Below are 26,231 nucleotides of genomic sequence, written 5' to 3'. Positions count from 1 at the left end.
GATGCTCAGATCACTGCCACCAGACCTCCCCTTTCATGATGTAGTTTGGGGGGGTGTAACATGGGGATTAGCAGCTAATAAAAGTTTGGGTTCTCTTTTGTTCGGGGCTTCCATCTTGTTCCACCTGGTGGCAGGTGGGAGTCCTGTCGCCACAGTCTTCAATAAGACCAAGCCTACTGGCTGCTGTTTTGCTCTGATATTCCTGGCTGGTGCCCTTGTTTTTTGTCCAAGGGAGACCTCAGATTTCTCCGTTAACAGTTTCTACTGGGGGTGGTGGCGGCATATTTGCCCCTGCAAGGGCCTCTGTTAAACTGCAGAACTCCCTCCCACAAGAGGCAGCAATTCTCCTCTCCGCCTCCCCAGCTGGAGACAGCGATGGGTCGCAGGGGGTTCGACTAGATGACTCTGGGGTTCCCTTCCGACTCTGCGCTTCTACGGAGACCACGGGATGGGACAGAGTTGCCCTTGCGTCCGAATCCCGCTTGCACATTTCCCACTGCAAGTGTCTGATCAGCCCCTGTGACAACGGGACGCGGTGTTCTTCCAGTTGCTTCAGTGTCCCGGGTGCGATTCCTGCCTTGCTTGGGGTTGGGCTGGATGACCTTTGGGGGTCCCTTGCAACTCTTCCATCCTAGGGTTCTGCTTTCTCGCGCAGCAGTGGCCAAACCCGGCAGAGAGAGGAGACGGAGCATCACGAAGGCAGCAGCGCAACGTGCCGGGCCTCAACCTCCAGAACCGCAAAACCGTTTTGCAACCCGGAGCCCCTGCTTGCTGCCTGGAAGCCCCCCCCCCCTTGGAAAACCCCCCTGCCCCACTTCCTGTCTGGGCAAAAGGGAGCTTGTGGCTTCCCTTCTCCCGCTGCCCCTTTGATGTGGGGCAGCTGCTGGCCCTGGAGGGGCTTGCCTTTGTCGCAACTGGGCCATGGGCTGTCTTCTGCTTTTGGCAACCCTAAAAGATTGCAACTTTGCATGGCTCTCTGTTTGCAGCCTGAGCCACTTAGCCAACCTGGAACCGGTTGATGGGATTACCGGGTTTGGACACCTCTGAGGTTAAGTCCCATCCTTGCTAATCAACTTAAACCCCCAGGATAAGACGCCGGACTTGTTTCTTATTTCCTTCGAAAGCTTGTTTTAGCCTTTATTGTACAAATAATTCCATATTAGCAGAAACTGAGTGATGTTTGTAAAGAAAACAATTAGAGGAATACAAAGTAGGAATACAAAGTAGAAAGAAATGATATACAATACAAATCTGTGTTAAAAAAGAATGTTTCTATTACAGTATAATGAGAATGACACGGAAGGATTGTGTCGATGAACACTTTTATTGTGTAAATAATGTCTTTTCTTTTCCTCTTTTGATTTTTTTTTTACTTCGTATCTTTGTTATTTCTTTATTTTTTTTCTTTTCCTCTTTTTCCTTCCTTTAAAAATTGTCTGTTCTCTACATCTTTTTATTTTTCTTCATATGTAAAGAGATAGCGTGTGGGACGTGGGTGGCACTATGGGTTAAACCACAGAGCCTAGGACACGCTGATTGGAAGGTCGGCGGTTCGAATCCCCGCGACGGGGTGAGCTCCTGTTGCTCGGTCCCTCTTCCTGCCAACCTAGCAGTTCGAAAGCACGTCAAAGTGCAAGTAGATAAATAGGTACCGCTCCGGCGGGAAGGTAAACGGCGTTTCCGTGCGCTGCTCTGGTTCGCCAGAAGCGGCTTAGTCCTTCTGGCCACATGACCCGGAAGCTGTACGCCGGCTCCCTCGGCCAGTAAAGCGAGATGAGCACCGCAACCCCAGAGTCGGCCACGACTGGACCTAACGGTCAGGGGTCCCTTTACCTTTACTTTAAAGAGATAGCATATAATGTTTGTATAGATATGGAAATTTGTAATCAATAAAGAATTAAAATAGAAAGCTTATTTTAGCATTTTGTTTTATCGTGGGTAGAAAACAGATGGAACAATGACAATGACAGATGAAAAGGAAAAGAGGGGAAAGAAAGATAGAGGACAGGAGTCCACTTGCAAATGGGTTGAAATAACCGAGTCCACGGTCAGAAAAGCGGTGTGATTTGATCAGAAAGTCCCATTCCAGATTTGCTAAGATTGTCCTGAAAGAAATGATGGCTCTGTTGTCCCAAAAGAGTGCCAAATCCTATAAAAAGGCACGTTTAGGATCCAGTCCAGGGTTGTCTTTGGACTACAGTTCCCATCATTCCTGACCACTGAACCTGCTAGCTACGGATAATGGGATCTGTTTCCCATTGAGTTGCAACTATTTTATTTTGTTTGTTTTGTGAAATTTATGGTAAGAAAAAAAAATCTCAAAGAGGTTCACAGAAGATAAAAGGAGAAAATCCAGAAAGATTCACAACCATCCTTTAAAACGTAGACAAGTTTAAATACAAAAATGGAGGGCGTTGCCTCGACTTCCTATAAGCATCTGGGCAAAGGAGAGGGAAGGCACCTCAAGAGGCAGGGAGTTCCACAGGGCAAAGATCCAGTTCCTGCAAATGTGGAACGGGTATCGTGTGGCCTTTGTAGGGGTGCCAATTCCCCTGATCGAAGTGCTGAAGCGGACACCTGGGGTCAGGCGACCTTTCAGGTAAAGTGGTCCCAAGTTGTTAAGGGCTTTGTATACTAATAGCAACACCTCGAACTCGGCCCCGGAGCAAATTGGCTGTCGGCGCAGGTCTCTGTTAGATGCTAACCAGGCCTACCTCTTGTCACCAGTCGTAAAAATAGAGTCCCAGACGCTTGCTGGGTGGCTCAGTCGGTGAGAGCCTGGCGCTGAGAACGCCAAGGTTGCAGGTTCGAAGCCCATAAGGGGCAGATGCCTTGTAGGGGAATTGGACTAGATGGCCCTCGGGTCCCTTCCGGCTCTGGGGTTCCATGAGCTTTCCTGGCCTGATCCTGACTGTGTCCTGGGCGGCATCCTGATCTCCGAAAAAGGTCGCTCAGTTTCCACCTCCTATAAGAAGACGAGAACGAGATGCACTTAGGAAACAAAGGCCGATTCTTGCTGGGATTATATTCTTTCAACTCCCAATTAAGCAGAATAAACAAAAGGGGGAACGGAAGAGGCGAACAATGGAACAATGGGATATCTTGGTCTTGTGACGTTTACTCCCCTCTCCGTTGATACACGTTGGCTCCAAACTGTTCCTGCCCCCCAGATTTTCCATGGTCCCCAAGCCCCAAACCTGGACTCTCTTTTCAGTCCAGGTGGAGAGCGGGTTGGTTTGACTGATGCCCTTTTGACATGTTTTTGGGGGGTCGCAGGTGGGGATTTTGGGTGGTTGCTGCTGTTATTTTGATTCTGACCTTGTGGTTTTACGTTCTGGTTTTGTTCCATGAACTGACCTGAGAGCCCTACAGGTATCGGGTGGTCTAGAAATTCAATAAATAAGAAGTCTAGAAAGTTAGCCTTGGGGAAGACTTGACGTTTTCATCCCCCAAAAAGTTTTTGATTTGAGTTTCCATTGAAATGAGGCTGTGTTTTAATGTTTTATTTTACTCTTGTTTTTAAGTAGTATTTCAATCCACTTGTTTTTATATTGGGTATTAGCCACCCTGAGCCCAGTCTTGGCTGGGGAGGGCGGGGTATAAATAAAAATTATTATTATTGTTGTTGTTGTTGTTGTTGTTGTTGTTAAAAGGCTCCTCGGCTATGTGGCCACGACAGTTCTGCATGTGAAACATGGACCACTTATAAAAATGCCATCTCCAACTCCTTGAAATATCCCATCAACGGTGTCTTCCAAATTTTTTACACGTCACTTGGGAAGACAGGCAAACTAATGCCAGTGTACTGGAAGAGGCAAAAATCACCAGTGTCAAAGCAATGATTCTTTAACATCAACTTCGCTGGACTGGTCATGTTGTGCGGATGCCGGATTAGCGTATTCCAAAGCAACTACTCTATTCTGAACTTAAAGCGTAATGCTGGTGGTCAACAAAAGAGGTTGAAAGCCTCTCTCAAGGCAAATCGTTAAAAATGTAGTATAAACACTGACAATTGGGGAACACTGGCCTGCGAGCGCTGCAGTTGGAGAACAGCCTTTACCAAAGGTGTCTTGGACTTTGAAGACACTCGAACTCAGGACGCAAGGGAGAAACACGCTAAGAGGAAGGCACGCTTGGCAAATCCACACCGTGATCAACTCCCACCCGGAAACCAATGTCCCCACTGTGGAAGGATGTGTGGATCCAGAACTGGCCTCCACAGTCACTTACGGACTCACTGTTAAGGCCAGGGGTATGCAACCTAAGGCCCATGGGCCACAAGCAGCCCACGGGGGTTGTTTAACCGGCCCCTGAGCCGCCCCCAAACCGAGCCACCCGCTTGGCGAGTCCCTGTGCGCTGCGCTAAACCCGGAAATTGCGTCTGCGCATGCTCAGATGCCGAAAACCGCATCTCTGCAGACGCAGACTCCGGAGTGAACCGGCCCAGGCGACACAAACCTTGCTGACCCTTGGTTAAGACCGTGTTCCTGGAAGACGATCTTACTCGGCTACGAGGGATCGCCAAAGAGCTGCTTCTGAACATCGGTTGCCAGAAACTGCAAGAGATCTGCCAGGGACCCTTGAGTTGAGATTCCTATGTCGGGTCAGACTAGATGAGCTGTGGGGTCCCTCCAACTCGACCGTTCCAACCATTTAAACCGGCTGTGGTTGTCCAAGAAAGCCGGGAGCTTTTCTGCCACAGGAGGCAGAGATGGGCACCAACATGGCAGCCTTGAAAAGAGGACTGGACAATACTTACCTTCCCCTCTCTCTGAATATCAGTTTCTGGAAATCCCAAGTAAAAAGGGGGGGTCTTCCTTTTGGGGTGCCTGGCTGCCCCTGGGAGAACAGGGTGCCCCTCTTGTGCTGATCCCGCAGACTCTTCTCCTGCTCTGATGGCAGCAAGCTCCGTCTGTGCAGGTGATTTCATATAAACATAGACTGGGTTTGGGACCCCGAGGGTCATCCAGCCCAACCCCCGCAAGGCAGGAATCTTTTGCCCAGTGTGGCACTTGAACCCACAACCCAGAGGTGAAGCCTCTCAGGCTCTGCCGACTGAGCTGCAGAAACGTCTCAGTTCGATTTATTTTATTTCAACGCAGCTTTTCAGTCCAATGAATCCCGAAGCAGCTGGCAAGCAATATGTACAACAACAGCAGGATAGAACGTCGCCAGTAAAGCATAAAGAACACAGAAAAATTAACCAATTGCCGGAGGAACAATTAGAATCAAGGAAACACTGTGTAGATCTACACATAGGGAATAAAACGCTATAAATAAGTCAGAAATCCAATTGTTAGAACAAAAGAAAGAAAACTATGGAAAATTGCTTAGATTTTTCTTTGCTCTCACCAGCGCCATCTGGTGTTGCATGTTTATAATGCATAACGCAGGTTTTTTACTAATGAGTCAGATGTCACAGGAAAACCCATATTATACGATTAACAAATCGAGGCGGCGTTTATAATCTATAAAACAATATTAACACTGTAAGCTAATTGCAATAAAGAACTCAGCCCTGTTCCTACACAGAGTCCACACCCCATGACTCACAATCTTTCCACAGCGTCAAGTTGGTGTATGCCTGTCGTTTAAAGCTCATTTCTCACCTGGCCCCAAAGATGCCGGGAACTGCAGTTTGCTGTGGGTGCTAGGAGCTATAGTAAAAAGGTAAAGGTACCCCTGCCCGTACGGGCCAGTCTTGACAGACTCTGGGGTTGTGCGCCCATCTCACTTAAGAGGCCAGGGGCCAGCGCTGTCCGGAGACACTTCCGGGTCACGTGGCCAGCGTGACATAGCTGCTCTGGCGAGCCAGAGCCGCACACAGAAACGCCGTTTACCTTCCCGCTGGTAAGCGGTCCCTATTTATCTACTTGCACCCGGAGGTGCTTTCGAAATGCTAGGTTGGCAGGCGGTTGGCAGGCTAGGAGCTATAGCTCTGTGCAAATTACCATTTCCGGGATTCTTGGATGGGTGTGTTGGTCGGAAGCCTTAGATTCTAAGCGTATCTAAGCGTATAATAAATTATTATTATTAATATGTGACATTTTAGTGTATTTTTCATCTCTGTTGGAAGCCGCCCAGAGTGGCTGGGGAAACCCAGCCAGATGGGCGGGGTACAAATAATAAATTATTATTATTATTAGTAGTATCAATCCTTCCTTGCAGAAGACCCCAGATCTGAGTTCAAAGGATCTCCCTGAGTGCCTGGGGGGATTACAAGCCATTCAGCCAATGGGAGTTGTGATTCCTGCAGGGGTTGGGATAGATGACCCCTGGGTCCCATTCTATGCTTCTCTGAATTGATGAGCTTTAATGAATTGCTCCAAGCAGAGTAATACCCCAGAGTCACTTTCCCCCTGCCTCCCTCCTGGCAACCAGGGGACAATGGCAGGGGACCCCATTATTTGTGTCACAATGCTGAGCCAGGGCGGGGCGGGGCGTCCCCAAGACCTGTGCAGCTTGCTCACAGGGCCTTAAAGGAAAGGGGGAAATATGGCGGGACACAGCTCTGCAGCCCTCCAGCCACAGATCCCCAGGACACGAGGTGAGGGGAGGAATCGGGGTGGGTGAAACATAGCGTCCAAGGGAATGGCAGGGGGTCAGACTGGATGACCTTGGGGGTGCCCTCCGGGTGACTTTTGGCAAGCCACCCTCAGCCTCCAAGCCCTCCTCAGCTGATGGGACACAATACAGCTTGCAAGGTTGTATCATCTTCATCCTCCTTTTCATTATTCTGTTTGTGGGAGGGCGGAATTGGTCCATTTCTGTTTTCATTGTGGATTTTGTGTTTTTTATCTTGCCTTTTATTTTTCGTGAACCGGCCTGAGATCTGTGCACCAATTTAATAAGTAATAACAACAGCAATAATTTACCGTATTTTTCCGCGTATAAGACTAGGGTTTTGTTGTTTTTTTACTCTAAAATAATGTTAAAAAACGGAGGTCGTCTTATACACAGATAGTATCTCCCCCCATTTTCTTAAATGTGAGTCCCCCAAAATTCATAGCTGTCAACTTTCCTCTTTTTTTAAAGGGAAATCCTATTCGGAATAAGGGAATTTACAGAAAAATATGGTATATGCACATTGGACTCGGCCCAGAAGCAGATCTCATCCCTTTGCAGATTTCTCTCTTAATGAAAACAGGGATGATGATGATGATGGAAACTGTGAATGATTAGGAACATAGCAGAGAGTAAATCCTATTGAACTCAATGGGACTTATTTCTGAGTAGATAGTGTGAGGCTCCCTTGAACATAAAGGAATCCACACTCCATGTTTTTCCCATATATATATATATATATATATATATGGTTTTTACACATATTTCCAGACATAACATCCCGTTTTTAAACAACATAACAAACCTTTGGCTATCCTAGCCTAATACTTCCATCAACCTCGAGGGATGGTTTTCTAACCTCCTTTCTATGGTTGCGTTTTGTCTTTATAGTTATTGCTATTAAATCCATATCCTAAGTAAAGAACTTCTTAATCCTCTTTCCACACTCCATGCTTTTTCTAAAGGATCTCCGGTTTTTTTTTTTTGTTGTTTTTTATAAATATTTATTAAAGTTTCCAAATTGATAAAAAAAAGAAGAAAAACAAAAATACACAAAAAGTGACAAAAATATAAAAATACAACGTTAAAAGAAAAAAACAAACAGTTAATTTCCATTTCTTATTTCCATTAACTTGTTTCCCAGACCTCCTCTCACCAGCCCCTTTTGTATTCCAGTTCAATCTTAATTCAGCAAATCCTTATATAACTTATCATAACTTATTATAACTTATTACTCAAGCTTGGATCTCTGTTTTTTTGCACCAGCGACTTTTAATTGTTCTGAGGAAAAAGGAAAAGCGGGACAATCAGAAATGGAGACGGCCTCTGTAATTCCAGGAAAATCGGGACCCTGGGAGGGTCTGCAGATCTCTGAGCCTGGATGTTGTTGTTGTTGTTATTTATTAAATTTGAATCCTGCCCCAACTATTTATTAAATTTTTCATCCTGCAGCCCCAACTGGGCTTCTGCCCTGAGCCCAAGGGAAGCCCCACAGAGAGGGTCTGGCAGTAGTCCAGCACACCAAAAAGATGCTCTTTCCGGCCCATTCTGGATTCTATTCCGACAAGGGCATAAATGTATATTTTCCATAAATGTATATTTTCCTTTAGGATGCTGGTTGGCTGCCCAGAGTGTCTGGGGAAACCCAGCCAGATGGGCAGGCTGTAAAAAATAAAATTACGGCGCTGATTATTAACTCTCGATGAGGGCGGCAGTGCAAAACACCGCTATATACAGTGCTTTTTTTCTTTTTTAAAAAAAATGTTTAGAGGTACTCTCATTTTGACTCAAGAAAAACCACCATTTTATATTTCAAATCGGGGAAAAGAAATAACAGCAAACGGACGAAAGATTCACAAAATGTTTAGGGGTACGCGCAGGGGGAAAAAAGCACACTGCCAATATATATATAGATAGAGAGATGTAAAGCTATAGTGGGCTTTTTAAAAAGAAATAAAATTTGGGGTAGGTTTTTTTCTGGGGGGGGGGAGGATGGAGACTGTGGAGGGCGGTTGCCACGGCAACAGGACCTTGCGGCCGAGGCCAAGCCTGCCTTGAGTGAGAACTGTGGTTCCTTTGCCCCCGGGGGATTGTGGGTAATTGGTTGCAGGCGAGGCAAGGGAGGGGAAGGGGCTCTAATGGGGGATTAATGCTATGGTTTTTATATATTTTATATATTTCTCTCTCTATATAAATTAATATATATATTTATGTATATCCCAGCAGGAGGTTTTATATGAAAAAAAAAAAAAAAGCAGATTGGCAATCGAGGCCCAGGGGATTGTGGGTAATCCTGGTAGGGGCAGAGGGATCCGGGTTCGAATTCCCCCACTGACCTCGAAGGGCAGCCCTGATGCCTCTCTCTGCCTGGCCCGCCTCGCACGGCTGTTGTGGGGATTAAGGGAGGAGAAATAATAATAATAATAATAATAATAATAATAATAATAATAATAATAATAATAATTAATAATAATAATAATAATAATAATTTATTTATTTATACCCCGCCCTCCCCGGCTCAGGGCGGCTAACAACCAATAATAAAAATGAGTTGAATGAGTACAACTTAAAAACAAGAAAGGGGAGGGGGGGAACCAGGTACCTGCCACCTTGAACTCCTCGGAATAAGAGAAAAATTGGGGTGTCAATGCCATCGATCCGTCAGTCCATCATTCACCCCCAAGTGACTGGCGCCCCATTTGGACGGCGGCTGGAGAGGGAGAAATCCAACAGATGCAGTTCTCCCCCCCCCAATCTCCTCTGTGTGTTAATGATGGGAGAGGGGGACACATCTGCATTTCTTAAAAGAGACCCCCTTTTCCCTCCTCACAAAGTGTAGTAGTTGTAATAATAATAATAATAATAATAATAATAATAATAATAATAATTTTGTTATTTATACCCTACCCATCATAACCTCATCTTTCTCTCTCTCTCTCTCTCTCTCTCTCTCTCTCTCTCTCTCTCTCTCTGTCAGCTGCACCATAAACCCTGCACCTCTTCAGTGATTACCATATATATATATAAATACAGATCTGTATATTTGTGGAGGAGACAATATTTCAGGAAAAGGTGAGCAGAATTTTCTGTATTGGGTTAAAAATGTTTATAGGTTTGCCCTTCATCAAACTGGACTGCAATTACTACTGGTCATTTAAAATGTGCCCACATTTAAAAAAGGACCCCCCCAAAATCTGATTTTTTTAAGATAGCAAGTCGAACAGTTGCAAGCTAAGCCACTCAAAAGGCTGGGGTGAATCTTATTTTTATATATTTTTGCCTGGGTTAGCCATATTGAGACCGCTCTTTGATTCCACAGCTGGAAAAGCCAGCCTGCTATTATTATTATTATTATTATTATTATTATTATTATATGTATTAACTGCTTTATTTTGCCCAGGACAACTCAAAAGCGACTTTCAACCAAAAATTCCCACATACATACATTAAAACCCACCCACTTCTAAAAAGCCATAGATAGTTAAAAGTCAAATGCCTGGTTAAAAAGGAATATTTCTATTTATTTAATTTTATTTATTAGATTTCTATAGTGTCCTCCATCTAAAGATCTCTGGGCGGTTCACCAGATTTGCCTGGCGCCTAAAGATATGTAATGAATGTGCCACAAACAGGGAGCCACCACAGAGAAGGCCCCGCTGTCCTCTTGCCCCAGATCATAGAATCCTAGAATCCTAGAGTTGGAAGAGACCCCAAGGGCCATCGAGTCCAACCCCCTGCCAAGCAGGAAACACCATCAGAGCACTCCTGACATATGGTTGTCAAGCCTCTGCTTAAAGACCTCCAAAGAAGGAGACTCCACCACACTCCTGGGCAGCAAATTCCACTGTCAAACAGCTCTTACTGTCAGGAAGTTCTTCCTAATGTTTAGGTGGAATCTTCTTTCTTGTAGTTTGGAGCCATTGCTCCGTGTCCGCTTCTCTGGAGCAGCAGAAAACAACCTTTCTCCCTCCTCTATGTGACATCCTTTTATATATTGGAACATGGCTATCATATCACCCCTTAACCTCCTCTTCTCCAGGCTAAACATGCCCAGCTCCCTTAGCCGTTCCTCATAAGGCATCGTTTCCAGGCCTTGGACCATTTTGGTTGCCCTCCTCTGGACACGTTCCAGTTTGTCCGTGTCCTTCTTGAACTGTGGTGCCCAGAACTGGACACAGTACTCCAGGCGAGGTCTGACCAGAGCAGAATACAGTGGAACTATTACTTCCCTTGATCTAGATGCAATACTCCTATTGATGCAGCCCAGAATTGCATTGGCTTTTTGAGCTGCCGCGTCACACTGTTGGCTCATGTCAAGTTTGTGGTCAACCAAGACTCCTAGATCCTTTTCACATGTACTGCTCTCAAGCCAGGTGTCACCCATCTTGTATTTGTGCCTCTCATTTTTTTTTTGCCCAAATGCAATACTTTACATTTACATGGATGAGGGTCTCAGGGGCCGGGGCGCTTCATACGGGGAGAGGCAGTCTTCGCACCAAGGATCAGCCTTTTAGCCTATTGCTGTTTTAACTTTTCAAAAGTCTTCCATAGTTTGTCCCGGCTTCTTATTGATAATTTAATGGTTTTATCCTTTTTTCATAAACCGCTTCGGGGAGTTTTTATTCCCCAGTCCATAATTTTTAGGAAATAAACAATTCCATAAATACCATAAAGACAGCTAACGATTTAACAGTAACGGGCATTTAAACGGACAGTTTAAATTGAAAGCAGCGCTTGATGCCCCGTCCAAATATTTAAAAACATTAAGTAAGAAGGCTGAAATGGCTGTAATTTATAAAAATGTTATCAGTTATATATATTTCTCTCTTTTAGAAGCCATCCGAAGGCAGCCCTGTTTAGGGAAGCTTTTAATGTTTACTAGATTATTGTATTTTAATATTCTGTTGGAAGCCGCCCAGAGTGGCTGGGGAAACCCAGCCAGATGGGCGGCGTATTAATAATAATAATAATAATAATAATAATAATAATAATAATAATAATAAACTTTCCATCTCTCTCCCACCTTCATGTGCAGAGTAATAAACTCTCCTTCTTTGGAGGCTTTTAAGCAGAGGTCAGATGGCCATCTATCACAGATGCTTTAGTTGAGATTCCTGCAGCGGGTTGGGCTGGATGACCCCTGGGGGTCCCTTCGAACTCTACATTTCCCAGACTCTATGCTTCCCTGAAACGCCCTGCGTGTCTAAGTCAGGTCCGCTAGATGGCACCGCAGCTGCCCTTCAGCATGCCCACCCACCCTCACTCCATATCTGGGCTCCTTGCAACCCTCTCTCCTGAAACCCCATGCCGGCAGTCCTGAGACACGCCAGGAAACCTCACCCTGGTGACCTTTGCCTGACAGAGCTTCCCAGACCCGCTTGGAGGCCGTGCCAAGGTCAGAGAAATCCGCGCACGCACAGAGTCCTGCTTCCCAGCTGCCCGTTTGTCTGGGGTCCCCAGGAATCTCGTCGTCCTCCAGGGCAACTCTGGAACACAGATCCACCACCTGGGCAGCCTAGGAAGACTAATTATTCATTTCGAAAAAGGCTTGGTTGCAGAAAAAAAAGGGGGGGAAGAAATAACAGCACCCAAACCCTCAAAGCGGTTTACAAAAGAGTTAAATTTACCAGTAGGAGAAACTCGCAGAAATAATGTCTATTCAAAAGTGGACCAAAAACAGATTAGAGCTTTTCTTGGCTTTCTAAACATCTGGGTTAGTCTAAAACAATTTGGTTTTGTTCTGCAAACCGCCCTGGGATCTCGTGATGGAAGGGAGGCATCTAAATTTCATAGCTAAATTAAAAAACGATTTTAGCAGGTGCTGGAAAGAGGACGGGGGAAGGCGCCTGCCCCATCTCAAGTGGTGAGGAGTTCCAAAGGGCAGACGGGTTCTTACAAGCGTGGACTGGGTGTAGCAGGATGGCGATCTTTTCGACATATTTATTGTGGTTATTCTTGAAATATATATGAAAAACCTGCCCTCCTCTTAGAGCAGGGCCCTGGCTCCTGCTTCCTGACAATCCCTTGGTTTTCTTTTCCTTAAGCCGCGCTTCTCGAACTCTCCACTCTCGTCCATCGGAGCTTCTGTGCCTTTCGCCCGGTGAGTCCCCAGCCCTTACCAGATCCCTCCTCCTCCCCCTGGATCCGAAGGAGGGATCCCCCCACCCCAAGGCAGGTCTGTGAAAGGTGAGCAGCAGCTAAAGTTTCACCTCGTCCTTTAAGCCGCTGCTTGGAATGGACCCTTTGACCTTTAGCAGCCTCTAAATTTAGGCCAAGACTTTAGAGGGAGCTGGGCTAAGGGAGCGTCTGCAAGTGGCCGGCACAAAATGTGCCCTCAAGCACCCTATGCCGCTGGGGGTGCGCAGCTCTGGAACCCCCGCCTCTCGGAGGCAGTGGAGCTCAGGGGTTGGAGCAACCAAGCAGCCTCCGGATTCATAGACTTGGAAGGGACCCTGGCGGCCATCTAGTCGAACCCCCTGCAACCCCTCAATCCATGTTGAAACCAGACTGGGTCATGCTGGGCTTTGCATATTGTGGACTACAAGTCCTATCTCTGGAGGGCACGAGATTCGCGAAGGCTGGGCTTGGGCAGCAATCAGGGAAACACCATTCTTTCCCTGCCTCAATTCCCCCTCCGTTGAAACGGAAAGGGGTGCAAATGATTTATTCTTCGGTTTAGGCCGTAAGGTTGACCGACCGTAGGAAGAAAGGCCTCAGAGCGGTTGGCAGAAAAGAGGGAGCAGCCAGGTCAAAACCAGAATAGAGTAAAACAAAACAGAGCGCCCTGCAAATTAATCAAACTGGCTTTTTTGGGGCTGAACAGGAGGGCGGAGGAACTGCGAGCCACTGCGATCCTGGTTGCTGCTCAGAGATCTGGCGAAAAGCGAGGGGCAGCTGATTCAGGATGGAGGACAGTGACGTGAACAGCGATTCGGAGGAGTGCACCATCAACACTGTGCAGTTCTCCTCCAGGACGAGCGAGGGAGGCCGCCGCCAGGTCTTCAGCAGGGTGTTCCACCAGTGCAACCAGTGCGACCAGTGCTCAGGAAAGGCGATCATGGGAGGAGAAGGAGCAGGAGGAAGAGGAGGAGGAGGAAGAGAAGGAGGAGGAGGAGGAGGTGAGCTGGAGAGGTGGAAGGAAGCCCCAGGTCATTTGGTCCAACCCCCTGAATGGCAGGATTGAAACAAGGGGTGCTTTGAATAATAATAATAATAATAATAATAATAATAATAATAATAAATTATTTTGAGTCCAGCCTTCCAGATAAGCCCCAAAGTGTGTGTGTGGGGGGGGAGGGTGTTAATATTGTTTGTTGTTAAATTTCCTGTTCAGAACTAGGTCTGTTATTACTCTTCTCCCTTATCAAATTCATATGCTGCTTCCTCCAAGGATCACAGGGTGGTCTGTAGTATGAAAGCACAAAATATACATCCCATAATAAGGAACGAAGCAGTAGCACCCTTCTCGTGTAAAAGGCCACAGGTGGGAGAAGAGGAACGTTTTTTGCCTGGAACCTCAAGTATGTATATTGAAGGTGCCAGGCAGACCTCCCTGGGGAGAGCATCCCACAAATGGGGAGCCACTGGAGAGAAGGCCCCGTTCTCAGCGGATGATCTTGGGTTCCCAGTGGGTTCATATGGGGAGAGGCGGTCCTTGAGGTACAGCGATCCTGAGCAGGCATGGCGAAACTTGGCCCTCCAGCTGTTTAGGGACTACAACTCCCATCATCCCTAGCTAACAGGACCAGCGGTCAGGGATGATGGGAACTGTAGTCCCAAAACTGCTGGAGGGCCAAGTTTGGCCATGCCTGATTTAAGGCTTTAAAGGTCGAAACCAGCACTTTGAATGGGGAGCCAGTGCAGTCGGGCCACTAATCTAACCTGGACATTACAAGAGCATAGGCAGAAGTGAGGCTGCCCCTGTCCAGTTAGGGGCACAGCTGGGCCACCAGACGAAGCTGAGGGGAGGCCCGCCAGGCCCCAGCGCCATTCCATCCTCCCGCCTAGAGAAAGCAGCGTCCCGGGAGTCTCTCTGGGGACACCTGGCCCCGTCCTTGCTGCCCAGTCTAGACCTGTGGGATTGGTCCCAGCCCCACAGCTGCTGGATGCACAAAGGGGCCCAGGATGAGTCAGGGGACGGCCAGAACAGGAGAATCGTTCCCTCTGGCTGTGTATCGCTTGCCGGGCTCACAGCATCACAGAGTTGGAAGCGACCCTGGGGGTCATCCAGTCCAACCCCCTGCACTGCAGGAACCTGGCCCCCCAACGTGGGGCTCACACCTGACCCTGAGATTCAGAGATTTCATTCTCTGCCGACTGAGCCGCAGACATTCGCTCTGTCCAGCCTGCTTTTGCCGACAGTCCCTTACTGGGCCCTGGGGGGCGGAGCTGCGCAACCTCCGTGTATAAAGGCAGGGGGTCAGCCCCCAGCCTGGGCACTGTCAGCAGCTCCCAGCGACAGCCAAGAACCCCCAAGCCAGCCCTACGCAAGTGAGCGAGTGGGGGCCCCTTCTGGAGCAGGGTGGGGGGAAGGAGCCGCGGGTGAGGGGACCCCCAGGCCAGCAAGCGGGTGTCCTGGTCACCTTGGGTGTCCCACTAGGGGAGGGGGGGCACCCAAGCCACCCTCCGTTGCCTCTCACGGTCTCTCTGCAAAGGAATGGGGCCAGCCCTCCTTTGCGCGGAATTTCTGAGCCCCCATCCCCCCAAAAAAACCCTCTCTCCGCGTTTGGGGTTATTAGCAGTGTGGATCAAGGAAATGTTGCCTTCCTGGGGAGGGTGGGTGGGGGGCGCCACTTTGGAGTTCCCTGGAGGAGGCCTGGAAGGCGAGTGTGTCTCGGGGGGGGCGCAGAAAGGGTCCCCCATCTCCCCAGGCCTCTAGCCCTAAGGCGCCAGCTGCTCTCCTTTTCTGCCTTGAGCCAGAGGCCCCGGTGACATTTCCCTGCGACCAGAAGAGAGGCGGGGGGGGGGGCACTTCTATTTTTAATCCTGGCAGCTGCTCCATCCTTCCCTTCCCCCTCTCTGCCAGCGCTCGGTCCCTGAGTGGCAGAAGAGGGTCCCAGGCTGGTGGGCTTGGCGCTCTCAGCTGAAGCATTGCTGGTTTTGCAATTCATGCATTTATGGCACTGATGCACCTTGTGGTCCTGCAAGGAGCTCATTTAATCCCAACACCCCTGCGAGGTGGAGCGACTTGCCCCAGGACACCCACAGATGAGAATCGGACTTGGTCTCTCCCCGGTCCCAGTCTGGCCCTCTAACCACTGCCCCACGCTGCTTGGGAGAGGCCTCCCTGCACATTTCTCCACCGTCAGAGGCAGATATGCCTCTGGAAACCCCAGGAGGGGAGAGTGTTCCTCTTGCACTGGTTTTGGGTTTCCCATAACGTGCATCTGGTTGGCCCCTGTGATTCTGGACCGAATTGGGTCCCTTTTGACGCAGGACTGTCTGATGTTCTTGTGGAACCTCCAGCTCCAGAGCCAGTCTATCTCGATTCCTAGCTTCTATGGGGGATTTGGACCCTTTGCAAACAGGGTGCTGGGCCAGATCCTTTGGACCTGATCCAGCAGGCCCTCCTTCCCTTCTTAGCGTGAGACCAGCCTCCCGGTTCATAGACTTGTGGAATCGTAGAATTGAAAGGGACCCCGAAGGACATCTAGTCCAATCACAGTTAAAGCATCCCTGTGGCAGTTGAGCCCCCAGGGCAAAGCGGGCACTGGGAGGCAGGAGGCCTGGCTGACCCCCACTGACCCTCTTCTTCTGACCCCGCCTCCAGGCATGTCTATCCAGAAGATCCACGCTCGCGAGATCCTCGACTCCCGGGGGAACCCCACGGTAGAAGTCGACTTGGAGACAGCCAAGGGTGAGTCGTGTGGGCCGGGGAGCCCCTGCAGGCAAGGGCAAGGCATGTTCTCTTGTGGGGAGGGAGCCAAGGAGGGCAGGGAGGGTGCTGGGCGTCTGGCGCCCGACTGACCCTCCTCTCTCCCCTCTGCCCTCCTTTCCAGGTCACTTCCGGGCTGCCGTGCCCAGCGGTGCCTCCACCGGCATCTACGAGGCTCTGGAACTCCGTGATGGGGACAAGAGCAGGTACCTGGGCAAAGGTGAGGGGTCACCCGGACGTGGCGGCTCACGGAGTTGGGGGTGCGCGTCGGTGCCCCAGGGAACATCAAGATTAGGAGGAAGGGAAGTGGGGACACCTAAGTTCTTCTCTGCATGCAAGATGTGCTGTGGATCTACGGAACTCCCTGCCACTGGACGGTTATGAACGGCTTGATGTCCATGAAGGGCTTTGGGCAGCTGCTGCCTGCAAGTGCTGGAAGGACCAAGGTTCGGGGACGGGTTGGGGGCTTCCTGCCTCCAGATAGGGGCAGGCCATCTCTCTGTGCCCCCTTGCTTGGGGAGAAGGCCTTCCAGCCAGATGCGAAGTTGGAGGGAGTGCTGGCCAGACCCAAGAGCCCAGTTCCCAGCTCCTCTCTTCCATCGCACCCTCTCCAGACGCACCACCGTAGAACTACCCGCCTGGCCCCAATTCTGCCCCATGTTTAGGGTAGCGTGGGTGGGAGTGTGCTTGTTCCCCTGCGGGGTCACCCCTCCATCCCTCACCCGTCCGTTCTGCCCGCAGGGGTGTTGAAAGCCGTGGATCACATCAACAAGACCATCGCCCCCGCCCTGATCGAGAAGGTGAGAGGGAGAAGGTGGGACCTGGGCTGGGCTTTGTGGGGGGATGGTCACCCTGAGCAGCGCTGGGCTCTGGGGTCACCAAACTGTGCCGTAGGAAGGGACCCCCAAGGGCCATCTAGCCCACCCCCCCCACAAGGCAGGTAGCACAGCAGGAATCAGAGAGACATAAAGAGAAAGAGAGAGAGGAGCCAGGGTTCTGGGGTGGGGGGCAGAAGCCCTTTCCTACAGCCCCACAGAAAACCCTCAAAGCCCCTGCCCCCAGGAGCAGGACCTTGCAGGGTCAAAGAGCCCCCAGGGACTCCCCAGGCAGCCAGGATACCCCCCCCCCCGTTAACTGAGCAAGGAATCCTTTTAAAATTATTTTTATTATTTTATTTTAAAACTTTTTTCTTAACATCTTTACTGAAAGTTCAAAAAGCACATAACTATACGTGCACCAAACGTGGTGAGACACAAAGGAAAAGGAGAAACAGAACCCGAACCCTTGTCTCAAAGGCCTTTTATCGGGCGCAACTCCCCCCCCCCGCCGCCCCCATTTATTCCCAGTTCCATGGGGTTCTTACTGGTTGGTGGGTGGGAAGGAGAGGCCAGCTGGGCAGAAAGGAACTGGGGAAGGAAAACCCAAGGGAAGGGAGGGGGGTCTCTCAGGGTTGGGCTGGATGACCGGGGGGGGGGGGCTGTCACTCCCAACTCTATTATTCTATATGCTCTGAGTTTAAAATTTTGTGCTGCAGCCTCCCCTTTGCAGCCCTGCTTTTTGTTTCTCAGGTGAGGGGAGTGGAGAGTGGAGAGACTCCGTAGGGTGTGAGACTTCATCTCAGGGTTGCGGGTTTGAGTTATGCATCAGGCAAAAGATAGATAGATAGATAGATAGATAGATAGATAGATAGATAGATGGCCCTGGGGTGGGGGTCCCCCTTCTTCCAACCATACGATTCTATCTGGTCTGCCAACCTTTGGCTCCTTTTAACTTTTGGCCCACACGCCTGAAGACTCTCTCAGTTTCCCTATCAGACTTCCAACCTCCGTGCAGGGAAGGTGCCAGGCCGGGATTCGAACCCGGATTCCCGAGAAACAAACGGATTCCCTTTTCTCTCTCCTCTCTTAGAAGCTGAGCGTCGTGGAACAGGAGAAAATCGACAAGCTGATGCTGGAGATGGACGGGACAGAGAACAAATGTAAGTGGGGGCCTCTTCTACCTCGCCCCCTCCTGCCCCACTGACTTCTCCCGCAGCCCCTCACCCAGAGCCCCGTCTTTTCCTCCCCACAGCCAAGTTTGGGGCCAACGCCATCCTGGGCGTCTCCCTCGCCGTCTGTAAGGCGGGCGCCGCTGAGAAGGGCATCCCCCTCTACCGACACATCGCAGACCTGGCTGGCAACAAGGACCTCATTTTGCCTGTGCCAGTGAGTGTCCGGGGGGGGGGCTGGGCGGGGGGGGGGGTCTGGAGCCAAGGGGGTCTGGGTTTTGGGGGTGCAGTGCAGGCTCCCCAGAGGACTGGATCAGATTAATATATCAGCAACACCAAAGGGGAAACGTAGCAAAAAGGACCAAAAATATCAGCTGTAAAGCTGTAGATTGCCCTGTGATGCTTGGATGAAGTGTGCCATATAATAATAATAATAATAATAATAATAATAATAATAATAATAAAAAAGTGCAAAGATGCATTGCGGCTCCAAATGGATTATCGGCTTTCAGCTGATACAAAGGTTCCCTTTGCAAATAATAAGATATTTATTTATTTTTTAACGAGTCCACACACAGCCTGTTTTTGAGAAGGAAGGGTCTCTCTCAGGGTGGCCCAACTTCTCATACCAAGGGGGTCGCAAGAGATCTTCGACCAGCCAGGAACTTGCCCCCCCCCGCCTTCTTGTGCGGAGTGGGGGGGAGCGAGGCCCAAATTTGACACCCCCAACACCTATGCTTTCTCCCCAAAGACGGAGAAGGGAGGTTCTGGGCTTTGGCAAGGAGGCATAAGGCTCTGCCAGGTGGGGAGTGGTTCTAGAGCCCCCCACCTCCACCCCCAAAGCCCAGTGCCTCCCTTCTCTGTCTTTGGGGAGGGGGTTGGCAGGGTGGGGGGGTGTCAAAGATGGCTGAGGGCCCCGATCTCAAGAGTCTCTCTGGGGTCAGGGTTCGAGATGAGACAGTTGCGACCCTTTGCTGGAAACAGGAAGGGAGAGTTGCTCTCGCCTTTGACTCTTGCTTGGGGGGCTTTCCAGTGAGAAGAGGGGGCTGGACGAGGGGGCCCCCCTCTGGCCTGATCCCACAGGCTCTTCTGATATTCTTAAAAGAGCCGGACATTTGCAGACATGCTAATGACACGAAGATTTGCAGGAGGACAGATTAATTGCCACACACAAGGAGAGAATTTGAACGCTTCACCTGTAGGTGTATAAATCATTTAATGTGTCAATACGAATGGAATTCGTCAAAACTGCAGTTGCGATATAAGGGATCGTTATTTTGACTGGAGCGCAATTGGAATTTATAAGATTTTGGAGCGCAGGAATAAAGTAAATAATCAAACCATCAGTTATTGCATGGGGCGGGGGGGGGGGATGGAGGACCTAAACTGTATACCGTATTGGCCTGAATATAAGCCGCACCTGCAAATTAAAATTCGGGGGGGGGGGGGGGAGACCATACCCGAATATAAGCCGTTCCCCTAAAATTCCACAGGCACTCAGACCCGTTCCATTTTACCGTCTGTCTGTTTCAGCAGCGATATCGTAAGGTCGTGAATTTTTGTAAGTTTGCGAATTAAAGCCACACTTTAACTTTCCATGGTCGGAATTGGGGGGGGGGGGAGTGTGGCTTATATTCAGGCCAATACGATAATTTGTCATCTGAATTATTGGTATTGCTAATTGCATTATAATTTGGCATTGTTATAATGAGGCTATTATTGGCTTGTTGTAATTGAAAACTAATAAAAATGATTGCATAAAAAAAATAAGATTTGCAGGAGAAATGAAATTATGCCATATCTATCTTATCTCGATAGATAGATAGATAGATAGATAGATAGATAGATAGATAGATAGATATTGATAGATATTCAGGCTCTGCCCTTTAGCTTGTGAGATGTCTCTGGGAGGCCACCCGTCCCGATCATGAAGACTGGCAGTCTTTGGGACGGATCCTGACCCCTTCCTCCTGCCCCCCGCTTGCCCCCGCCAGGCCTTCAACGTGATCAACGGAGGCTCCCATGCCGGGAACAAGCTGGCCATGCAGGAGTTCATGATCCTGCCCGTGGGCGCCAGCAACTTCAAGGAGGCCATGCGGATCGGGGCCGAGGTCTACCACAACCTGAAGGCCGTCATCAAGAGCAAGTACGGGAAGGACGCCACCAACGTGGGCGACGAGGGCGGCTTCGCCCCCAACATCCTGGAGAACAACGAAGGTAGCTCCTTGGGCGAGGGGACAGGCTACTTTTAGCGGGTGGCAGGCATCGGGATTAGGGTTTCACGCCACCCTCGCCCTTTAAACGCCGCTGCCACGGCCGGAATTAGCTCGGCGGCTGTAACCGGAGCTTCGGGGAAAGGGCAGCGGGGAGATACCGCTGGGCTCTCCCTCAAGGGTCAGTATCCTGCGGGAAGGAGCCCGCGGCTGAAGGCCCAGGCAGACGAATTCAGAATACTGCGGGCGGTTCTGGTTGCCTCGCCTCAAAAAGGACATGGGAAAAAAGGCAGCCCGAAAGGTCAGGGGAGGGGGGCAGATACTCCCCTGTGAAGGAAGGGGGCTTTTCAGTTTAGAGGGAAGGCGAGGAAGAGGCCACATGATGATTTATTGTGTTTCTTTATGCTGCTTTTCATTCAAATGAATCCCATTTCGAACAAGAAATAACCATAACATAATAGCGCATCGCGAATGCATCACATAAAATCAGTAACAAATTATTGATAAAACGGTTGCAATCTATAAAAAAATTAACGAAACAGCAACTAGAAATGAGTCAAATCTCACAATTGCAGCAAGTTGTGTGGTTGACAAATCAACGCGGCATTTAGAATCTATAAAACAATATTTTAAAAAGATGAACAAAATTGCGACTAAAAATATAAGATGGAATTACACAGAGAGAATCGTTTTACTCCTCCTCTTGTGGGCATCCGAGGAAGGTGAATGTGGGGAGAAAAGAAAGCTCTCCTGTTGCGGAGTTAAACTGCGAGAGGCAGGGATGGATTTCCAAGAGGAAGAGACCAATTCCTGGAGAAGAGGGTGGCTGAGGGTGTCCCAGCCACCATGGCTCTGTCTAAAAAGCCAGAGGAAGCCCTGCTTTCGAATCCCAGTTTCTGGAAACCACAGGACGGGAGAATGATGCTCTCGTGTTCAAATCCTGATTGTGGGTTTCCCGTAATGGGCGCCTGTTTAGCCCCTGTGAGGGCAGGAGGCTGGACCAGATGGGTCCCCTTTGGCCTGATCCTGCAGGCTCTCCTTATGTTCTCAAGGCTTCTGGATCTCAGTAGCTGGAAGCCCCCCGAAGCGAAGGACTCTTGTGCTTGGCTTCTGCTCTCGGGCTTTCTCCCCTGGGCAGAGATGCTCTTTGTACTGGGGCTCCCCCAATTTCTCACTCTTTCCTCCCGTCCCCCCGCCAGCCCTGGAGCTCCTCAAGAGCGCCATCGAGAAGGCCGGCTACACGGACAAAGTGGTCATTGGCATGGACGTGGCGGCCTCCGAGTTCTTCCGCAAGGGCAAATACGACCTGGATTTCAAGTCCCCCGACGACCCCAACCGCTACATCTCCGGCGACAAGCTGGGGGAGCTTTACCAGAGCTTCATCAAGAACTACCCTGGTGAGAGAGACGGCCAAGTTGCTTCCGGGTGACACAAAAACCAGGGGGCCCGATCCCACTGAAATATCTCTTTTTAAAAATTTTAAAATATTTTTTATTATTAAAATAATTCAACATTAATACATGTTACGAATATACAAACATACATTTCATACAATCCTTAAGAATATTCAGACATACCCACACTCAGTCCCACAAGTACTTCCTTTTCCCATCACCATCCCTCACCCCTCACCCCACCCTTGGGGTAAACTTCCAATCTACTCAGTTGCAGTTTCTTTCCACTTCTATTACTTTCTTTCACATACTTTAAAACAATTCTCTGCTTCTTTTTCTGTTTCACATTGTTATCCATCTTATTTAGTATTTGAGTATTTATAACGGAACTTGTTTATTCTAATAGGAGTTCTGGTTTTTCAATATGATTTTGCTAGTATCCTTTAAACACCTTCCAGTCCTTGTCCATTTTCTCTTTTGAAATATTTCATTTTGTAACTCTGCGGAACTCCCCGCTTAGGATTGCGCTCTTAGAGGCCATCCTAGCTCCTTCCCTGGACCGCTTCCCACATCCGTGGCGAGGGACAGGCTCTCTTTGCATGCCCAGGGGCTCTCTCTTCACTCCTCCAGCCCCACTGGGTTGACTGGGAGCAGCTGCCAAGACCATATAACACAGGGAAAGACCTACACTGGCTCCCAAGACGTTTCTGAGCACAATTCAAAGTGTTGGTGCTGACCTTTAAAGCCCTAAACTGCCTCGGCTCAGTATACCTGAAGGAGTGTCTCCACCCCCATCGTCCAGCCTGGACACAGAGGTCCAGCTCCGAGGGCCTTCTGGTGATTCCCTCCATGTGTGAAGTGAAGTTACAGGGAACCAGGCAGAGGGCCTTCTCGGTGGTGGCGCCCTCCCTGTGGAACGCCCTCCCACCAGATGTCAAAGAGAAAAATAACTTACCAAACTTTTAGAAGACCTCTAAAGGCAGCCCTGTTTAGGGAAGCTTTTACTGTTTAATAGGTTATTGTATTTTAGTGTTTTGTTGGAAGCTGCCCAGAGTGGCTGGGGGGACCCAGCCAGTTGGGCAGGGTATAAATAATAAATTATTATTATTATTATAATTATTATTGTCCATCCGGGAGGTGAGCCTGAGGGCTCTGGGCAGGAGGCGTGGGGCAGAGCGGGGAGAGAGATGTCAGGGGCGTGCCGGCCTGTAACGCCCTCCCTTTCCTCCCCACCTGGCTGCCCCAGTCGTCTCCATCGAGGACCCCTTTGACCAGGACGACTGGGAGACGTGGTCCAAGTTCCTGACGCAGGTGCAAATCCAGATTGTGGGCGACGACTTGACCGTCACCAACCCCAAGCGCATCCAGCAGGCGGTGGAGAAGAAGGCCTGCAACTGTCTCCTGCTCAAGGTCAACCAAATCGGCTCCGTCACCGAGTCCATCCAGGCGTGAGTGTCCGGGGAGGCAGGGCGTCCTCTGGGGAGGGGCGATTGCGGCAGGGGCAGGAATTCCCGGGACACCCCCCAAACCATCTCCTCTTTCCTTCCCAGCTGCAAGCTGGCCCAGAGCAACGGCTGGGGCGTCATGGTGAGCCACCGCTCCGGGGAAACTGAGGACACCTTCATCGCCGACTTGGTCGTGGGTCTCTGCACAGGGCAGGTGAGAGGACCAGGGTGGGGATCAGCCAATGCAGAGGGGGCGCCAGTATTTCCCTCCCCCAACTCCCCATTTTAGGACGCTTTCTCCTGCTTAGCCTGTTTCTCCATTCAGGGCTCCTTCATGTATTCTGGGGGGTGGGACTGTGCGGGTTTTAAACCTCACAAGGCGTCCCGAGTGATGCGCCCACAGGGCCCAGTGCACGTTTTGCCAATCGATACATCAATCTCTTTGGTGCCGTTTTGCAGATCAAGACCGGAGCTCCCTGCCGCTCCGAGCGTCTGGCCAAGTACAACCAGCTGATGAGGTGAGGAATTGGAAAGGGTCCCCCAGGGGTCATCCAGCCCAACCCAGAACGACAGCTCCAGAATCCATGGCAAACTCTCCTTAAACACCTCCAAGGGAGGAGAGCCCATCATCTTCCAAGGGGCTCCATTCAAATAGCTTTTACCGTCAGAAAGCTTTTTCTGATGTTGAGTCAGAATCTCCTTTCTGGTAACTTGATGCCATGAGTTTGAGTCCTCCCTTATGGAGCTGCAGAAAACAAGCTTGCTCCATCTCGCCCTTGAGGTATCTGAGATGGGCCCTGTATCTTCTCCAAGCTAAGCATCGCTGTTCCTCCCAGAGTCTTGCTTTCCAGACCCGGCACTGATCTTGCTTCCCGTCTCCCTTCCTTGCAGGATTGAGGAGCAGCTGGGAGACAAAGCGGTGTTTGCCGGCCGCAAATTCCGCCACCCTCTGGCCAAGTAGAAGCAGCACCTGGCCTGCAGCCCCACGCCAGGGGGGCAAGGGAACCCCAGGGAGAAAGAGACCCCCCCACCTGCTCTCCTCTCCTTGGAAGGCGGCTCCACAACACCGCCCCCCACTGGCCAGGGCTGGCTGGATCCCCTCCGCGTTTCCCCCCGCCGGGTCCTGGGCAAAGGCCCTGGCAGCGCAGCTGAGGAGCCTCTGCCCCGCCATCCCATCTCGGGGCAGCGAATAAACAAGGCCGTTGTGCCAGAGCAAGCGGCGTCAGGGTCCTTCTTTGCGTCTTCTGGGAAACGGGGCAGGGTGCGTGTGCGTTAGCCAAGCAGAGGTGGATTTAGGGGTGCACAGCCGGTTTAGCCGCACTGGGCGCCACACTGGGAGAGTGGTGCAACAATAGAACAGAAGGCGGGTGCGCCAGTTTGGTGCCAGTGAATTTGGGAAGCACAAAATCTGCCCCCGAGCCGAGTTCCCCTTTGTGCTTCAGGCAGGCTTCTCTTGCTTCTATCTCTCTGCCAGGGCTGGGCAATGTTGGGATACATCACCTGCTAAACATCATGGTATATCGCGATATCATGATGTTTGAAATAAGCAGAGGCATTGGCCGGCTTCACGGTTTTCCCCGCATCAAGATTCTTGCAAAGCACACAAGCACACGTCATGATTTGCAATATATTCCCAGGTCAAAAACTATGAAACCAACATACAATATGGGCTTCAAACTGGTTTGGGACTGTATATTATCTCCCCGTCCTCTCTGAATAAAGGCTTTGCAGGAAATGGTCGAGGTTGGGGCTCCAAGTTCCTAGGCCTCAGTAACTTTGCACACACAAATGAAATTACTTGTGCGTGAGGTTTGCTGTGCGAAAGAGCGTTATGGTAGCCGACTCCTGACGCGTATGGACTGGGATTAGCAGAGGCTATGGAGGGTCTTTCTTGCATCACAGTGGGGCCCGCATAAGCCAACGAGGCCCACAGAGATGGGGGCGATTTAATGTGAAGCAGAGTCCTGTGGCGGCAGCAGGATTGGGGCCCCACTGGCCCAGCATCCTCGTTCCCTATCCCAAAGGGAAGTCGCCCACAAGCAGGAGCCGAGCACAACTGCGCCACCTCACGGCATGCAAGGATTTGGTGCAATCCTGGCCTGTGAGCTGGTTCAGCCATTATGGCAAAGAGCTCTGGGGGAAGAAGGGCTGCTAGAACACCTGCCTGGCATGCAGAAGGCTGCCTGGAACCCTGGAGAGTTGCTGCTTCCATTCACTGTAAGCCGTACTGAGTGAGATGGACCACAGGCAAGATTCCAGGGTTCCTGTTTAAGGAAGCATGAGGACTAGCACCTTGGCTTCGTTTTAAGGAACCGCAGCTTGGTGGGAGAGCTGCTGCCCTGCATGCAGAAGATCCTGGGTTCAATCCCCAGAGAGACTCCCTGCTTGAACCCCGGGAGAGCCAGAGCTGCCGTCAGTGTGTACAATATGGAGCTAGGTAGATTCCTCACCATTGCCAACTCCCTGTGAAGGCCACCTGAGCCAGGGAGGGGGCAATCTCCGACTCTCCCCACAGCCAGCGAGGTGCAATGGTTGGAGTGCCAGATGGTATTCTGGGAGAGACCTGGGTTCGAATTCCCCCTCGGCAATGAAGCTCACAGGCTGTGACCTTTGGCGCTCCCTGCCTAAACTACCTCGCAGAGCTGTTGTGGGGATTTTGGGGGAAAGGTGGTCTAGAAAGGGACGAAATGGTGAGGTGCACAGGGCATGGGACTGGTGGGGGTCCCACATTTGGATAAGGGCCACAGATGACAT

At 50.2% G+C, this 26,231-nt stretch overlaps 1 protein-coding gene and 1 long non-coding RNA gene across 5 annotated transcripts; both read left to right on the top strand.

The window, feature by feature from the left end:
* The first annotated feature begins 5,015 nt into the window (after positions 1-5,015).
* On the top strand, positions 5,016-13,699 carry LOC307202349. 4 transcript variants are annotated; one of them, XR_013832828.1, is made up of 6 exons: positions 5,016-5,647; positions 5,928-6,004; positions 6,150-6,547; positions 9,542-9,636; positions 12,609-12,664; positions 13,388-13,699. It is a non-coding gene; the product is annotated as an uncharacterized lncRNA (long non-coding RNA). The 4 variants fall into 4 exon arrangements; XR_013832829.1 differs by lacking the exons at positions 5,016-5,647; positions 5,928-6,004; positions 6,150-6,547 and adding an exon at positions 6,555-6,704 and having other exon boundaries at positions 13,388-13,697; XR_013832830.1 differs by lacking the exons at positions 5,016-5,647; positions 5,928-6,004; positions 6,150-6,547 and adding an exon at positions 8,049-8,141 and having other exon boundaries at positions 13,388-13,697.
* Positions 13,700-14,922: 1,223 nt separating this feature from the next.
* ENO3 (enolase 3) lies at positions 14,923-24,693 on the top strand. Its single transcript, XM_079952013.1, has 12 exons — positions 14,923-15,054; positions 16,334-16,420; positions 16,563-16,658; positions 17,180-17,238; positions 18,347-18,416; positions 18,509-18,642; positions 20,420-20,642; positions 21,838-22,035; positions 23,279-23,480; positions 23,583-23,691; positions 23,937-23,995; positions 24,369-24,693. Exons 2-12 carry the CDS (start codon positions 16,336-16,338, stop codon positions 24,436-24,438), a joined length of 1,305 nt encoding a protein of 434 aa, XP_079808139.1. The 5' UTR covers positions 14,923-15,054; positions 16,334-16,335; the 3' UTR covers positions 24,439-24,693.
* Positions 24,694-26,231: the final 1,538 nt, after the last annotated feature.

This window comes from Podarcis cretensis (assembly GCF_951804945.1).
Source record: "Podarcis cretensis genome assembly, chromosome: 13".
Taxonomy (NCBI): domain Eukaryota; kingdom Metazoa; phylum Chordata; class Lepidosauria; order Squamata; family Lacertidae; genus Podarcis; species Podarcis cretensis.
This window is presented reverse-complemented; position numbering and strand designations above follow the sequence as displayed.

Coding starts and splice junctions, on each gene's coding strand:
- ENO3 (XM_079952013.1), top strand. CDS start 16,336: ATGTCTATCCAGAAGATCCACGCTCGCGAGATCCTCGACTCCCGGGGG. Junction 16,659..17,179: donor GAGCAGGTACCTGGGCAAAG/GTGAGGGGTCAC, acceptor TTCTGCCCGCAG/GGGTGTTGAAAGCCGTGGAT. Junction 18,643..20,419: donor ACCTCATTTTGCCTGTGCCA/GTGAGTGTCCGG, acceptor TGCCCCCGCCAG/GCCTTCAACGTGATCAACGG.